At 42.4% G+C, this 17,315-nt stretch overlaps 1 protein-coding gene across 1 annotated transcript in view; it reads right to left on the reverse strand.

Moving 5' to 3' along the window:
* Positions 1 to 17,315, reverse strand: part of kcnh8 (potassium voltage-gated channel, subfamily H (eag-related), member 8) — a 51,433-nt gene that overhangs the window by 6,096 nt on the left and 28,022 nt on the right. Inside the window, exons 8-15 of the mRNA XM_086171434.1 lie at positions 13,293 to 13,502; positions 10,878 to 11,077; positions 8,697 to 8,946; positions 3,956 to 4,170; positions 2,829 to 2,867; positions 1,785 to 2,059; positions 591 to 706; positions 327 to 406 (exon numbers count right to left, since the gene is read on the reverse strand). Coding sequence (XP_086027560.1) covers positions 327 to 406; positions 591 to 706; positions 1,785 to 2,059; positions 2,829 to 2,867; positions 3,956 to 4,170; positions 8,697 to 8,946; positions 10,878 to 11,077; positions 13,293 to 13,502 — 1,385 coding nt within the window. The remainder of the gene's footprint in view (positions 1 to 326; positions 407 to 590; positions 707 to 1,784; positions 2,060 to 2,828; positions 2,868 to 3,955; positions 4,171 to 8,696; positions 8,947 to 10,877; positions 11,078 to 13,292; positions 13,503 to 17,315) is intronic.

Consider the following 17,315-nt stretch of genomic DNA (forward strand, 5'->3'; position numbering starts at 1 on the left):
TTTTTCATTTTCATTTCTATCCACGCTAACCAACAACGCTAGCTATTCCCGGCAGCTATAGGACCAGTATGTTCTGACAGAAATTGAATCAAGCAACTTGGAGCATAAGTGTTTACCTCGGAATATAAGAATCACTTTGCGGAAAGAAATAGAAACAACTTTAGTTATGATGTCAGTTGTTTCAAAAGGTTTCTTTAGTTTTGAAGGGTTCATGTTGTAGTTTCATTTGTCACAATATGTGTGTGGACGTTTGTTCTCTCTGACAATGTGTATTTGTAGCGGGCACACTAAACTGTCCCATCAAGCTGCCTCCGACCTCACCCTACCTGCTGGTCCAGGTGTTGCAGTTGTCCCTTGGTCTCTTCTGCTCTGGCCACCAGCTCCGCTGTGCTAATCTGTAGCGTGTCTGTGACATAAACGCACACGTTAAAAAAATCATCACAGCGCAGAAACACTTGCTTAAAGGTGGCTAATACCGAATCTAAACAGGTTCAAAAAAGGGAGCATACAACTTGAGCATACAAGTCCAGAAAATTGCGAAACTATCGGATTATGTGTAGGAGGTTCCGTTGAGTGGATTGCGGGAGGACCTGCGTCAGACGACGAGGCACTGGCTGGAACGTTGACAGCGCAGCCTCGGTTGGTGGCGAAAGTAAAGGCCATGGAACCCTCCGTCCCCGCGCTGTCTTCAGTGCCATCCACGATCCTAAGAAGAGATGACACTGGGCGTGTGAAGGTGTTTGTGGCCTCGGGGTCAGGAATCATAACCATCTTCATCTTCTCACAAGCAACTAACTTCATGGCCTCTTTCACGCCATCCATTTCCGGTCTTCCTCCAGGCCAGTGGTTCTTAACCTTGTTGGAGGTACTGAACCCCACCTGTTTTACATGCGCATTCACCGAACCCTTCTTTATTGGATCGAGGATCGTTTCGTTGATGGGGTACAAAGAACAGACAGAGTAGCCTTTTCATGGAATCTGGCTCCCTTCACCTTGAATTCAGCAAGCGCTATGTTCTTGTAGTTCCCATCTCCATGCAGCTGAAGGAAGCCTTCCCTTAGTTTTGCCGGTGCTGGACTAGAATTGCTCATCTTGTCTTTGCAAATCATGCAGTTAGGACGTCGATTCCAATCGCGTTCCGTCATACATGTGAATCCGTATTGTACGTGTTCTTCCGACCGCTTTCTTTTTTTGCCCGACATAATTAGTATGAAGGGATTAAAATGTTAAGAAAGAAATCACATGACGTACCATCACGACAGTCACAAGTTACTAGAACTGAGCGCGCCAAAATCCCTGCAGCACGGATAGGCCACGCTATGTAGCGTGATCACCTGCGGCCAGTGATGTCATCACCAATGTGTGTCTTGACCTCCGCCGAACCCCTGAGACCGACTCACCGAACCCCTGGGGTTCGATCGAACCCAGGTTAAGAACCACTGCTCTAGGCCTCCTGCCTGGTATCTCCAACATCAGCATACCTCCACCCATTTCCTCCCCTGTACATGTCCAAACCGTCATGTTGACCCCAAACTTGAGACCCTCAACTTTCTTTATCTCCAGTCCCTGTAGCTTCACTGGTCCTCTTGAGTCCCCACCAGATTCCCCTTCAATCCGCTCCTTTTCAGGTTATACCTCCACCTGTTCCCCTGCTCTCATTACTATAGATCACAATGTCATCTGCAAACATAATACTCCATGGAGATTCCCGTCTACTCTAAATATTTTATGCATTTTTTTTGGAGGGTGGGAGGTCATTTTTTGAAAATAATGAGGCGACTCACCTGGGACTCAGGTCGGAAGGGTCTGATGCAGAGGGTGTCATTTCCTGGAACTTCCTCCGAGACGTCCTAGAGCTCTGGGTTGTGCTCTTCTGGTCGGCTCGGCTGGATGGAGAGTTCTCGCCGGCGTCCCTGCGGTTCACAGCTCGGTTCCGCTCTGATGACAGAGAAACAGATATGGCCTCATCTTCCTCCTTCTCATCTTCCTCCCGCTCCCCCGGTGCCACAGTGAAGGGCTGATAGCCATGAACCACGCGACCGTTGCCTCTCAGCTGTGTCTGCAAAGGGAACGATACTTACATTGATGAAAAAAACACTATTAGAGCACAAACAAGTAAATGGTAATACGTTTACACACAAAGACGGTGTATCTCTGCATGGTTTGTGACTCCATATATTCTGTTATTCTATTATAAAAGGTTAGCAAAGATACGGAGGGTTCAATTCTTTCCATGCCTCAAAAAACAAAATCACGAAAATGTCGGTGTATATATGTGAAAGCGCAGCCATTTTTGATGTTTAAGTGTAATAAGCAGGATGTGAGGCCAGTGCAATTGACCTGCAACCCCCCCCAGATTATTCTTAAAGGGCTGAAAAATGATTTTAGGGAATAAAAGCTGCGCTGGCGGAGCGTGCCTTCCATCTGCATTTGCACAAATGTGTCGGGAAGCTGTGGAGGACATGCAAACAGGGTGATTGATCAGAGAGCCTTTGACCCAAGAGAAAAAAAAAAACAAACAAAAAGCGATTCGAGCAGGCCGTCTGGCAGCCTGATCGATTTTTGGTGTAAAATACCCGACTGCAGATAATTACATTTTTGTCGCTTCTGCGCTTTCTCAAATTCGAGAGGGAGTGCCTTGTGTTTTTATGGTCGTCTCTTCAGAGACAGCTAAGGTTTTAACGACTGTTCGATCGCTATCTGATGTGATTTAAATATTTCCTCCCATCACAAAATAGGACTGAGTGTTTTTTTTTCCTCTGTTGTGAGTTGTTTCAAACCCGGCTAACAAGTATCTCATGTATGAGAGAACGGTTACGCTCCCGTACCTGAGTATCGAAAGCTGTCGTGGACAGTCTGGCCTTAACCTGGAAGGGAACCAGAGAGGGAATGAATACTATCCTCTATCCCAAACATCCCATAATACAACACAGCTGGCCTTTAGCTCATCAAATGCTGGAAATCCTGGACAGATCCCAGGTCAGTGAGGGGCTTCTGGCATGATTGATAAGAATAAGAATAAGAATAAGAATGAGAATGAGAACAACTTTATTTATCCCGAAGGAAATTGTTAAGAATAAGAATTGATTTGATTTATTTTTTTGTTTGTGATTTGTAAAATCAATTTGTGCTCTACTTATTTATTCTTTTGATATTGTTTTTGTCATTTATAGGATTCAAAATAATGACAATGATACCACTACTGCTACTACTTATATCAATAGTAATATTTAAACCTTTTTTTCTTCTTCTTCTTCTTCTTATCATTATTATTATCATCATTATTATTATTATTATCATTATTATTGTTGTGGTTGTTATAATTGTTGCTGTTGTTATCAATTTTCATCATTACCATTGTCTTTATTATTATTATTATTATTACTATATTTTTTTATTCATCGGATGATGATAATAGTAATAATATCAACAGTATTAATATCAATAAAAATAATGAGGAGGAGATGATGATGACAATGGCAATAATAATCATAATATAATTATAATTAAAATATATATACATATATATATATATAAAATATATTATATAATAATATAATTATTATTATTGCTAATGAATAATTAATTAGTAGTAGCAGTGCTAATATTGTTATTTTTTTATTATCATAAAACAATAAATGGCCAAATCAATAAAACAGTGATGACAATGGCAAAAATAATCATAATATAATTATAAATAATGACCAATTAATTATCACCTGTACTTCTTTTATGATCATAAATTCTATACAGATAAAAACAATAAAACAGCAACAAATCAACAACATCGTTCAAATTTTGCTGCATCACCTTTACGAGCTCTTAGCAGTGGTCACAGGATGTATAAATGTCACACTATAATAGTATTTTTCAAAGGTGATTTTTTCCACTCAAAATATGAGTTAATTATAAATAAGCGATAATCATTGGTTAAATTTGTCGCTCAGTTACTCACGTGCGTCTCGTGTCCCTCTCTCAGGTTGTATGTGAGATCCTGCTGGATGTCCTGGACAAAGTGGTGCGAGTACTCGGGATAGAGGTCCAGCACTTCGTACAGCCCCCTCAGGTTGATGCACTGCAGGTCACAGTAGGTCAGCGCTTTCACGTCGGCGTTTGTTTTGATCACGCGATCGTCCAGCGACAGGTTGGCCCCGATCAGGTCGCCTTTACCTGGTCGGAGTGAGAAACAGTCGTCAGGAAAGGTCACATAGTATTCCATGGAAAATGCAGACTCAGTGCGAAAAAAAACACATTTTTTTTGGAAAAAGCACTAAGAGTTGCTATTTCTTTAAAAATTGCAATTTAGAACATATTTTTGGGTGCCGCCAGTGTTTTACGAGTGCAATGCATGCTAGGTTGATGACATATGGAGGTTGCTTGTGTTAACTTTGGTTTTACGCTACTGTTAGCTTCATGCTAATAATATGCTGATAATGTTACCTTGTGCTGCTTTTGGGTGCAATTTCAAGTCCAAATAAACCAAAGGTGAACCAATGCTAGGCTACACAGCTTTCCAAGGGACAAGAAGTGAAAAAAAGAGTGGAAACTTGCTTGCGGATGTACACAACTTCCTAAGGATTCGCAGCTGTGTTCTCGCTGCTTCTCTGGATGAATTTTGCCGAGCTAAGCTAAGGGCTAACGGGTTCTGCTAGTTTTAAATGGACTCAAAAGCCAAACGCGAGAAGGTCCTCGAGACGCCACAAGCAGGAGATGCTGGATGTTCTCCTGCCTGTCTACGGTGAAGAGCCGACGGAAAAAAGTGGATCGCCTTAAAACAGACGGTCTCTCTGTTAGCATAGCAACGCATGTCCCCAAACAGCTTTTGCAACTTTTGCCCCATCAAACATTTGTTCATCTTCACTATGAAGCTCATTTTGACTTTCGCTCGCGTCTCTCGGGTCCAAACAGGAAGGGTTGCACTGACGACATGTTTTTGCACCGTCCTGTTGAAATGAATGGGACTGAGCCAAATGCTAACCTTGTGATGTCACTACCCCGACAGCGTTGAGATGTAAACAACAATGGCGGCCTATGTGTGAAAAATGTTTTTTTTTTTTTAATTTCATACAAGCCAAGATACGATGAGAGATTTTATTGTCATTTTTATGTAGGTGCTATAAATTTTGATCAAACATGACGATAACGTCTTGGTAACCGGGGATCCCTTTAAGGGCTGGGCTGAATATCAGTTTGAATATCTCTTGCCGCAAGGTCAAATATCAGAATTTTGGGGAAAAATCTGCGTCGTGTGGATTCTAAACCCAAAACTTTCCATAGGAGATATTCCAAAAGAAGGGCCGGTTTAATATTTATAATGGGAAAATGTCTTTTTTTAATGGGAATCCATAATGGTGGGTGATTTAAGATATGAATTATGGTGATAATCACATTATTCAATGACTTTTCGATAACTATTACACAGCAAATACAGCCTCCATCTCAATTCGCAGAATAACTGCCCTCAACTATAAATGAGCACAACAGGAAAGATGTTATTTCCAGAACTTTGAGGTAATTTTAGTAACCGCTGATTTGTCATATTCACTTACTTTTACTTATGATATTTGATCAAATATGGATGAGCCCTTAATAATGGGAATCACATGGTTTTCTAATAACCCATGATATTACGATAGTGGTCTTTTCTTGAGTCACATCTGAGGGTGACAGTTGATTTTAAAAATTAATTCATTTATTTATTATCCACAACACCGATCCGGAAATATCGGTTCGCCTCTAATTTCGAGGCACACTGTACTTTCACTAGATCTGCTGCTCCATTTTCATTCCCTCCATCTTTTCACCCTGTTTTTCCATTTCCCTTTGCGCACTTTTTTCTCATTATTCACCTCATTGTCATCCCACTTTTCAATTCTCCTCCCCTGCCTCTCCAAGCAGTGTGTGTTGAACATCGGCCTTGGTGCTAACACACACACACACACACGCACACACACACGCACACCAACCTTCCAGGTTCGTCTTGTTGCCAACACTTATGTCAACATCTCTCATTGTCTTTCCGTTATCTCCCCCCTCTGAGCCATCTTTCAGCGTCCGCACACACACACGCACACACACACACGCACACACACACACACACACTGACACGCCGCTACAAGCTGCACGCTTGCATTTGTTTGGTTGTCACTTTCACCAATAATGCTAGCCTCTCTCTTTCATCCTCTCCCTCTATCATTTTCACAGTTCCCTCTGCAGCCTCTACATTTTACCTGCTTTCCTGCAGCCAGCTGTGCTCGCGGTCATGTGATTGAGACAAAGATGATGGCGGTGTGAGTGTGTGTTTGTGTGTGTGTGTGTGTGTGTGTGTGTGTGTAGGGGGGGGTGACACCCACACAGGAAAAAGACTGTCAGTATGACCTTCCGCACAGTCAGCATGCAAGCACAGAGAGACCACACTCCTGCGAAGCATGTACACACACACACACACACACACACACACACACACACACAGACATGCACACACACACACATATAATCCCCCTGTCGCAAGCCAGTCGGCGCACTGGTAAACAATTCCACCTACGGTACTTGTGCCAAAACACACACACAAACTTTCGTGAAAGCATACAGTTGTGTTTGGAAATCGCAAACACACACCCACCCACACACACACACACACACACACACACACACACTATTGGAGGCTAAAACTGCAAAGCAAAAATTCAAATGATGGATGAGGTTTCAGATTCAAATCTCTACCTCCACATTCCTCTCACCAACTTCCATGTTGTCTAAAGGTCGTCTGCGTCGTGTCTGGAAACATTTATAATATTCACGTCCGCTCCCGTCTTTATCTGCATTTATATTATGAATCCAGTCTCTAATTTCATGTTATAATAGCTGCGATGGACTGGACATCAACGGAAGCTGCGTGCGATGTACATATTTATTCATTACATTTATTTACATTCATGTACATATCTATGTACAGGTATGTTTGCACATATGTTTATTCATGTGTATATATACACTGCTCAAAAAAATAAAGGGAACACTTAAAAAACACATCCTAGATCTAAATGAATGAAATATTCTTATGAAATACTTTGCTCTTTACACAGTTGAATGTGCTGACAACAAAATCACACAAAAATGATCAATGGAAATCAATTGTATCAGCCCATGGAGGTCTGGATTAGGAATCACACTCAAAATTAAAGTGTAAAAACAAACTCCAGGCTGAGCCAACTTTGATGTAATGTCCTTAAAACAAGTCAAAATGAATCTGTGTTGCTTCCTGAGTGGACACTATGATTTCACACAAGTGTGATTGACTTGGAGTTACATTGTGTTGTTCAAGTGTTCCCTTTATTTTTTTGAGCAGTATATATATATATATGTATATGGAAGTGGCTTCTTCAAGTCAATATAATCTGTTTTTGAGAAATGTGGCATTATTGTGCATAAAATTCCTTCATCCATCCATTCACCGTTCGTAAGCCAATCACAGGGCCGCATATAGACATGTGACCATTCGCTCCCATTTAGGAGCCATTAGGCATACAGCTATTAGCTCCCTTAATCACCACTCCTAAATCTAGACAATTTTGGCTCTCCAATGAACCCACTGCATGTTTTAAGGCGTCAGGAGAAACTCGGAGATCTCAGGGCAAAACCACGCAGACACGGGGGAGAACATGGAGACTCCACAAGGAAAATCGCCCCCTTTGGGAGTCCGATCAGGGACTTTCTTTACACAACAACTCCAGTTATGAACGCTGACACTTTTGCGAGGAGGAGAAAGTGTCTGGTAAACATAGAGAGCATGAGAATCTCTCCAATCAGCTTGGGGTTTGGCTGCATTTGGACGTTGCCATGGAGATGCTTAACCTTTCAAAAATTTGTGCTTTTTTTTTTTCTCAGATTCCTAGCCGACACGGTGAGAACATACGCTAGCGGCCCACCCAAGTTCTAGAAAGGGGGTCACTGAAAACTAAGAGCTGAATTTTTATTTTCTTTATAATATTTTTATTTCTCGGACCGTTCATTTACCCCCCCAACCCCGTCTCATTAGAATGTTCTGGGACAGTTCTTTATAGCGCAGCTGTTTCTATAAATAAATAGAAACTGAATTGAAACGTAGCATAACCTTATTTAGCTTGAAACAGAAAATTGCAGGTTTTGCAAATATTGTTTTTGGGCTGCATTAATGAGCAGCCCCACTTTTATTTCACCATCAGTTGCAATTTTTTTTTTTTTTTTGTGTGTTTTATTTCCAGTAACGGCTTGTTTTTCCCCCTCGACAGAAGCGACGCCCCCCCCCCCCCCCGCGCTTCGATTCCGGCCGATTTCGAGCAACGCGGGGATGTCGATAGATTGTCAACGGTAAGTGGCTCCTTACCAAACCACCGAGTCCCAACGTTGGACAGAAAACCGAAAGACGAAACCACATTGTGTGGATGTGAAATGGGATGCAAGGTGAGATCCAATATTTTGAACATGTTGGATTTTAGCCCGAACAGTTGGAATACATCAAAAATATTATCAGGTTTCTTCATAGCGTTGGACTCTGTTCTTCAGGATTCAAGTACTCGGTCTATTTCTAACTAGCTTTATGGCGATGAACTGCCGATTAATCTTGTTTGCCACCGGCAATTCCTAGAAATAAATAGGATAACACAACTTTTACTCATCATCCCTCAAGCCGCTTCCTCCCGTTCCCTTTATCCTACCGAGAATGGCCAGCACCATGCCGTCTTTCAGCACCTCCATGGATCCCGTGCAGACAAAGAAGATGGCCTGGAGCGCATCTCCCTGTCGGAGGAAGTACTCTCCTGGAGCACAAAAGGAGGTTTTTATGTGCAGCGACAGCGAACGCAGGCAGCCTCGGCTGGCAGAGGCGAACAGCGACAGCTCCAGGATCTCCTTGTTGAGGTGCATGGTGATGTCGGACCGGAGCTCGTCTGGGAAATCCCTCAGCAGCTTTGAGAGAGGAGAAGACCGCAGATGTGAGGACAGTGTGCTTGTGGTAAAAATGTGGACAGGAGATAGGCTTCCATGAAGTGATCCCACAGCATTCGCTCATTCATTCGTTATCTAGATAGCTTATACGACATTCCAGGTTGCAGGGGGGAGCCGGCAGCGATTGGCTGGAGAGAAATACAGAAATACAGCCACTCACTCCCTCATCCACACATCATATAGAGACGACAGCAGAGTAAAGGAAAGTAGACTGAAAGCAGACGTCAGCCTTTGTGAGCAAATGTATGGTTTCATGCGTAGAAAGAGTACTAAAGATGCAGTATTTGGTTTTAGAATGCTGGTAGACAAGTAAAGAGAAGGTCAGAGGGAGCTGCATTGGGTCTTTGTAGACCTAGAAAAAGCATAGAGATGAACCATTGTTTTATATGAGGAATTCTGGAGTGGCAGAGGAGAATGTTAGACTGGTGCAGGACTTGTATGCCAGATGTCAGACACTGGTGAGGTGTGCTGTAGGTATGACAAAGAAGGTCATGGTGGAGGTGGGACTACATCAGGGATCAGATCCGAGCCACCTCATGTTTGCAGTGGTGATGGACAGGCTGACAGAAGAGGAATCTCCATGGACCATGATGTTTGCAGATGACATTGTGAGCTGTAGTGAGAGAAGGGAGGAGTTGGAGGACAATCTAGAGAGGTCGAGGTATGCTCTGGAAAGGAGAGGATTGAAGGTTAGTCGCAGCAAGACAGAATATATGTGTGTGAATGAGAGAGACCCACATGGAACAGTGAGGCCACAGGAAGTGGAGATAAAGAAGCTGGAGGACTTCAAGTACTTAAACGGGTTCAAGCAAGTTGGAACAGGTGGAGAAAAGTGTCAGGGGTAAGAAGAGATGGAAGACTATTAGCCAGAATGAAAGGAAAGGTTACAAGATAGTGGTGAGATCAGCGATGCAGTAAGGTTTGGAGACATTAGCATTGAGGAGAAGACTGGAAGCAGAGGTTGCGGTAGAAGAGATAAAGATGTTGAGGTTCTGGGAGTGATCGGGTCAGGAATGATGTCAGAGGGACAGCACATGTTCGATGTTTTGGGGAGATGGTCAGTGAAGCCAGGAGGAAAAAGGAGAAGATCTGGATGGATTGAAAAAGGATATGAAGTTAGTTGGTGTGAGAGAAGAAGATACAGAGAACAGGGTTAGATGGAGGGGGTTGATTCGAAAAGAGACGACAGCAGCGCACAAAAGTCAGCTTCAAGTGTACACAATGCAGTGTCAGGGTGTTGTCAAACCCACATTGAAAAGTCACTTTTATTTTGGAGTTATTATTCACTGTTGAAAGAATTTCCCAAATGTTGCGTGTGATCATTCCGTCTGATTGTCCTGATAAAAACAAAACAAAATGCCTTCGTTTTTTGTCAAATCCTGATCCAACCGTGAGTCAGACCCCGGGGCCCGACTTTAATCGACCAGCCATCTTTAATTTGTCTGTCTGGGATTTGTCATCATCACTCCATCTCTTTGCCGGTATTGCTCTGTGACAGCTGTCAGGCAAATCACGAAGTTGGGGGGGTTTCGGGCTCACAATCCCCGGGTTTACTCTTGCAAAGCCATAAAAATATCCATCTGATTTGCATTCTGTGATATAATTATAAGAAGTAAACGTTCTCCGCGTAATTGGCGATTTCACAAAATCCGATACGCCGACAGCGGAGGCTTTATCTTGAGGTTTGGCCAAAACTGACCCCCCCCCCCCCAACGCCCTGCGGACAAATCCTCTCCACAAAGGTCAGAACGTAGGTTGCATTCGCCCGTGCGCGCAAACAATCTCGATTTTCTCCGAGGTTCCCGATGTGATTATTTCAAAACACCGGGAGCCGCGGCCCGCCGACATTTAATAACTTCCGACTAAATTAGATTGGGCCTGTGTTTTTGTACCTCATTACAGTCGATGCCGTTGTTGACTGACCAGGTTGTCTGAAAATACTCCAGCATTCGCTGCTTCAGGCTTTGCGGGAGATGGTGGACTCGGATAAAGTCCTTGAGGTCTTTGGTTCTGGTGTGGTACTGGGACCAGCGCGAGTACATCCTCTGGATAATGGCCGTCACGTTTCCGAAGACCAATGCGTGCATCAGGGCTTCAAAACAAACAGAAGAGAACAGGAAGAGGACGAGGAAGGGTTTCTTTACATGGGAACTTTGTATTTTTTTTATAATTTTCTAAACCAGACTTTCATCTCGGACGCAAAGAAAGTCTTTCTTGGTACAAATTTTCATTTTTCATTCGATCTTTCTGATCTTATTTTGAAAAACAACTGTTTTCGCCTTCGCCTTACTGCAACACGTTAGCCGCCAGAAGCTAGCGCTTGCAAAAAATGGTCCCTTGTGCAAAAAATGTTGGGGAGCGCTGGGATCCCATGTTGGGAACAGTTTGACTGAGGGGAAAAAATATAAATTCAATTCCCTGCAGAAATGCAAAATGAATCGTGTTCACCGGTATGTGTGAGAGCGCACCTAATACAGTGTTTCCCAACCTTTTTTGAGCCACTTACATATTTAACATTCGAAAAATCGCACAGCACACCGCCAAATAAATATGTCAAAAACAGTTTTTAAGGCATTAGAATGAAACCCTAGTCTCAATTCACTTAGTGTGAAATCTAATATATCTAATATCTGTAGATTCGTCAAGTTGCGATGCAAATTTCCCACTGATGTGCAACTTTTCCAGAACACTTTTTTGCAATGTCTGAAGACATGTCATCAATATGTCTGAAAATGATATTATTTGAGAGAACTGGCTATTTCTTTATCAACGCCAGAGCCGAGCTTTTCTTCTACAATGATTTTGCCAGCAGGTAGTATTAATGTTTTGCTACGGTGTGTTTGGCTTTAGATACGAGTTCAGCAACTTTATAGCAGCTTTCACTGCTTTCTCACTCATCTTGGTAGTTTTCAAAAATGCTGCCTGTTTGTTAACTGTAATTTCCGGACAAAAAGCCGTGACTTTTTTCACGTAAACAACGATGCGGCTAATATATGGACTTCGGGTGGGGGACGCTAACGAGCTTCACGCCGCTAAAACGTTTATCCTCGTCACATCGGACCGATGAAACGACCGGGAAATTCTGAGTCCGTTCGACTCCGACATCGAAGAAGACGACTTTGACGGTTTTAGCGCGCAGGAGGAAGCCCGAGATAGCGATCGGCTAGCCGGTGCGGCTTATATTGAGGTGCGCCCAATAGTCCGGAAATTACGGGTACTTTTTATTTTAAAAATGTATCACGCAAAGCGTCACTAATCACTCTGATACACAGATGCACAGGTTCATTCACCACCCGTTGCCATGGAATGCACACGCTGCCCACATAGACATAGGAAGACACATTATTTACGTTGGATAAATAATTTTCGGACCAATCAGGCGAAAGTGGGCATTTTTTCCACGGCACACCTGATGATCTCTCACGCCACGCTAATGTGCTGCGGCACAGTGGTTGGGAAACACTGCTCTGATATATGGCGCTCATGCACGGATATAGATCTTTTCACACGGTCACATATAGATGAAGTATCGCCCTCCCTGCTCACTCTGATTTGATGGAAACGCAAAGTTTCCGTGGAAATGAATGTAAATCAGCGCAATGTCCTCTGAGGAAATTGAATTTTCAGTATATGTGTGTGTTTGGAAGCGTCTTTTCCAAAGGGAACTTCTGTTTATCCCTTGAAATCCAACTCTGGGGTCATGTATGAAACTTAAGTTCCTTTTTTTTTTTTTTTTTTTGTTTTACACCTTCAGCTGTCTTTGAGAATAAGAATAAGAACAATTTTATTTATATGAAAGGAAATTGTTGTGCCAGAGTTTCAAGTAAAACATAACAATAATAAATAATAGTAGGATAAACAGTAAAAAAAAAAAAAAAAGTGGGGGGGATAAGAAATGAGAATAAGAATAAGAAATACAAATAAAACTATAAAGTATCAAAGTCAAGGCTATAAAGTGTTTAATAGTCTTAAGTACAAAAATTTGGGGTTTACCTGCGGACCTTAACTAAATTGTCACTAAAGCAAGAAGAAGTAAATAGTAGAAAAATTTAGGTAAATTTAGAAAATTTAGAAGTAAATTTAGAAAAAAGTAGAAAATTTAGGAAAAAGAGACACTAAGGTGAGGAGAAACTCTGGCAGGCACCGGAAGTAATGATAATAATTATTTACCAAAGATATTGCTTTTTGTGACGCAGAAATTCAGATGCAGGGAAAACAAATCCCTCCTTTCTTTTCAAGCATAAATGCAATAACATACTTACGGTTATGTTATCGTTGATGTGTGCGTTTTTTTTAATTTTGTGTACCTCCTATTAGCATGACGCAAATGGAAAAGATCTTCTCCGCGTCCGTATTGGCGGAAACGTTGCCGAAACCAACGCTGGTGAGGCTGCTGAGGGTGAAGTACAACGAGGCCACGTAGACGCTCCGGATGGACGGGCCGCTGCCGGTCCCGTTGACGCCGCCAACGCCGAAGTACGGCGACTCCAGGCGTTTCCCCAGCTCGTGGAGCCAGCCTGGGAACGGAGATGGTTTAGACAAATAAAGGTAAGTGAGGGGAAAAGGGGTTATTTTAAATAACTGAAATGAAAAGTACACCGTTTTTAATGTTTTTGTTCTAGCTAGGCACCTTGAATCCTCCCCCGCCGTTGAGCCGCATTTTGTAATAACATTGCATTTTGTGATAAAAGTCCAAAATGTAATAACGTTTTCATTTCATTTTGTGATAAAGCCACATTTTGTAATAAACTGACGCATTTTGTAAAACACCGCCCCAACGCATTTTGTAATAAATTTTGCTGCATTATGTAATAAGTTGTTGCATTTTGAGAAGATTGTTACAAATGCACTTGCAACTTTTTTATTCTCTAGGAAATGTAATAACATGGTGCATTATGTAATAACAATTCTAAAGCATAGTTTATTTGTTTGTTAATTGTATTTTATTTTACTTTAAAGTATTTGTAAAAGCTAGGCCTATTATTGGTATCACTGTATTAGCCTAGTAGCAGTACTTAGCAATTACTATCAGTACACTATTCAAAGGTTGCATTAACAGAGAATATTCCATAAATTCCATGTTATTACATTTCCTAGAGAATAAAAAAGTTGCAAGTGCATTTTGTAATAATGTTTTCAAAATGTAATAACTTATTACATAAGGAAATGTAGTATTAGCCTAGTACTGCTACTAAGCTAATACAGTGATACTAATAATAGGCCTAGCTTTTACAAATACTTTAAAGTAAAATAAAATACAATTAACAAACAAATAAACTATGCTTTAGAATTGTTATTACATAATGCACCATGTTATTACATTTCCTGGAGAATAAAAAAGGTTGCAAGTGCAATGTTTTTGTAACAATCTTTTTGTAATAATCTTCTCAATATGTAATAACTTATTACATAATGCGGCAAAATTTATTACAAAATGCGGCCTTATTACAAAATGACATGAAAAAGTTATTACATTTTGGACGTTTATTACAAAATGCGGCTCAACAAGCCAAAAAAAAAAAAAAAAAAAAAAAACCACAATATTGTGTCGGAAGCAGATATTAAACAATTTTCTTTTTAATGGTCCACTCGAGGTGAGCCGACATCGCCGAGCTTCGCAGGCCAGCGAGTAACCCGATCCTCACTGGAACAAGAACTCCGACGGAAGCAAATCAGGCGCTTGGAAGCCAGAACGAATTTTTTTGGTCAACACACACACCGCGGGGACGCGCCGCCGATCCCCGGAGAGTCTCCAGCAGACACTGATGAATGGTAATTGGACCGAACCCAACCCCCCCCCCCCTCCTCCATCGCCGCCCGACTCCAACACACATTCGGGATCGGAAATGCATAATTAAGATTGGAGGCATTAATCCTGCCTGCTGTACTGACCTGCTACTTTATGACACTGAAATGCAGTAATTGGTCGAGAGAAATCTACGCCGCTCTCATGACCCGGTCAATGCTCGACCCGGAACCGGTCATGAAGACAACAGGGAGACTTAATTGCGAGCGAGTGCCGGCTCATCAATACCGACCAGAGATCGGCCCCTGGGGGCCTCATTATGTTAGGGACCCGGAGAGGGGGGGGCGCGGATTTCATCATTAATTATGAGAGGAATCGTACAATTCTCTCAGGACGATTGAATTTGCGTACACGCGTCCTCGCGTTAGTCATTTCGAACCCACCGTGGAATCGATTCAATCTTTGAGAAAATCATCAAGTTTATCAAAATGTTAAAATGCACACGTTTCCCCCAAACCCTCCCGTAAGACGTCCGCGACAAACGTGCAGTTTCGAGTTTACGTACGACCTTTTTACGGCGCGAATTTGCGGAGGCTTTTTCCCGAAACGGCTCTGCGAGTGTTCGAAAGAGATTCCTGTGTGGTGTTTTTGAATAATCCGTGAAGTACCGCAGCACTTCAGCTCGTCGGTGTCAAATTCTTTGTCAAGTGGCGTAATCCTGTTCCACGTAAAAGCCTCAAACATTTAAGAACACACACACACACACACGCGGACGTACTCACAATTCGGTCACACTCGTAGCCAAACGGTTTGCGTGGCGTGAATGCCCAATTATTCCCTGCAGCTCTACGGCTTCTGTGTCCGGATAAATACCTCTTCAAACATCCACCGCTTCCATTTCTGAAGATTTTTTTTGGAGGGTTTTTATTGACTTAAATGGGTTTTTTCGCTCGAACCTGCATTTCAGACGAGGCCCTTGAAATGATCAAGATGATCCGTGTTCGGTGAATATTCAAAGAATGTGAAAATTCTCATTGGAGCAACTGATGGGGTAAAGAAAGTCCACCCAGACATCGGTTTCCCCCCAAATTAATGTGCCAGGACCACTTCTAGCATCTTATTTATGGTCCTGCCATGGATGTTTCGGGACTATTGAGCGCACCTCGATATAAGCCACACCGGCTGGAACAGGGGTCGGCAACCCATAACACCCAAATAGCCATTTGGACCCGGTTTCCTCGGAAAAGAAAAAAAAATGGGAGCCGCAATTACTTTTTGACGTCTAAAATAAAGGTACCACTGCATATATTGCTTTTTATTACCTTTACACTTTGTATAAACAAGTGTGTGGTGTGTCGCTTCTGAAATTCACAAAGTATTTCGGAGAAAATTAAATTTTATTTATGTAACGGACTCATTTTGAGCTTTGCGCTTTCGGAGCGTGTAGCGGAGCCTTGACCTGAATTTTAAAAATAAATCGGGAAAAAAATCACCGTGTCAGTAAACAATAAAAAATAAATATTTACAAAATATTTTCATAAATATTTATTTTACCTGGTTTATGGGACTTCTGCTCCTGAACTTCTGCGCACAGCATCTGCAAATCGGGACTTTACCGGCCTCCGCGAGTGTGATGTTATTTTGAGCAGCAAAAAATAATAAATATAATTTTATTTAATATTTCAAGATCACAATAATCTTCCAACTTAGAACTAAAAGTTAACAAAAGGAATTAACACAAATGAAATACACCTCAATTAAATATTTATCATTTATTTTCCCAAGCCACTCGGAGCCGCAGTGTAAAGATGAAACCGGCGAAACCGGCATCACTGCAGATACCACATGGAACTTTGTTCCAACTCAAAGGAAGAGGCCACCAGTTAACAGGGCAAAACAAAAATGTCCTTCTTCCATCCATACATTATCTACATCAGTTACCCAGCACTTGGGGTCGCAGGGGTTCCATACGGGCCGACATTAGGCGAGAGGCATGATACACCTTGGACCGCTCGCGAGTGGATCGCATTGACACTTAGGCTACATGTTGGGGCAAACAATTGTTCCTTCTCTCTTTCATACTTCTGGGGTCTGACTGAGCTGACGCCTGTTTTGGGACAATGGGAGGAATTTGTAAATTGTGATCTTGAATTGCGGAAGCCGGTACACCAGCCAAGACACCGTCAATTTGTCGAGACTTTAAACCACAGGTAGGCAAAATATGACAAAGCGATACATACAGTGGTACCTTTATTTAAGACGTCAAAAAGTAACTGCGGTTTCCAGCGTTTTCTTTTCCAAATGGCTCTTTGGGTGTTAAAGGTTGCCGACCCCTGACCCAGGGGAAACCCGCTCCGACATTGGGAGGCATGTAAACTCCATACGGAAAGGCCCCTGTTGGAAATGAACCAGGGACCTTCTTGCTATGTGCACCCGTCCGACTTCCAGGACTCATTCGCTCGGCCACAAAAGCCCAGGTGACCGCTGAAGGTAACGTGGTGATAAGCCTCCATACCAAACCCCACAGAAGAGGCAAGAGCTCCTGTCCACCAAAACTGGTACTGGTGACAAGGACAGCCTCGGT

The sequence above is a fragment of the Fistularia commersonii genome, chromosome 24, assembly GCF_037954325.1.
Source record: "Fistularia commersonii isolate RoL2024-O1a breed Wild chromosome 24, RoL_Fcom_v1.0, whole genome shotgun sequence".
NCBI classification, from domain to species: Eukaryota; Metazoa; Chordata; class Actinopteri; order Syngnathiformes; family Fistulariidae; genus Fistularia; species Fistularia commersonii.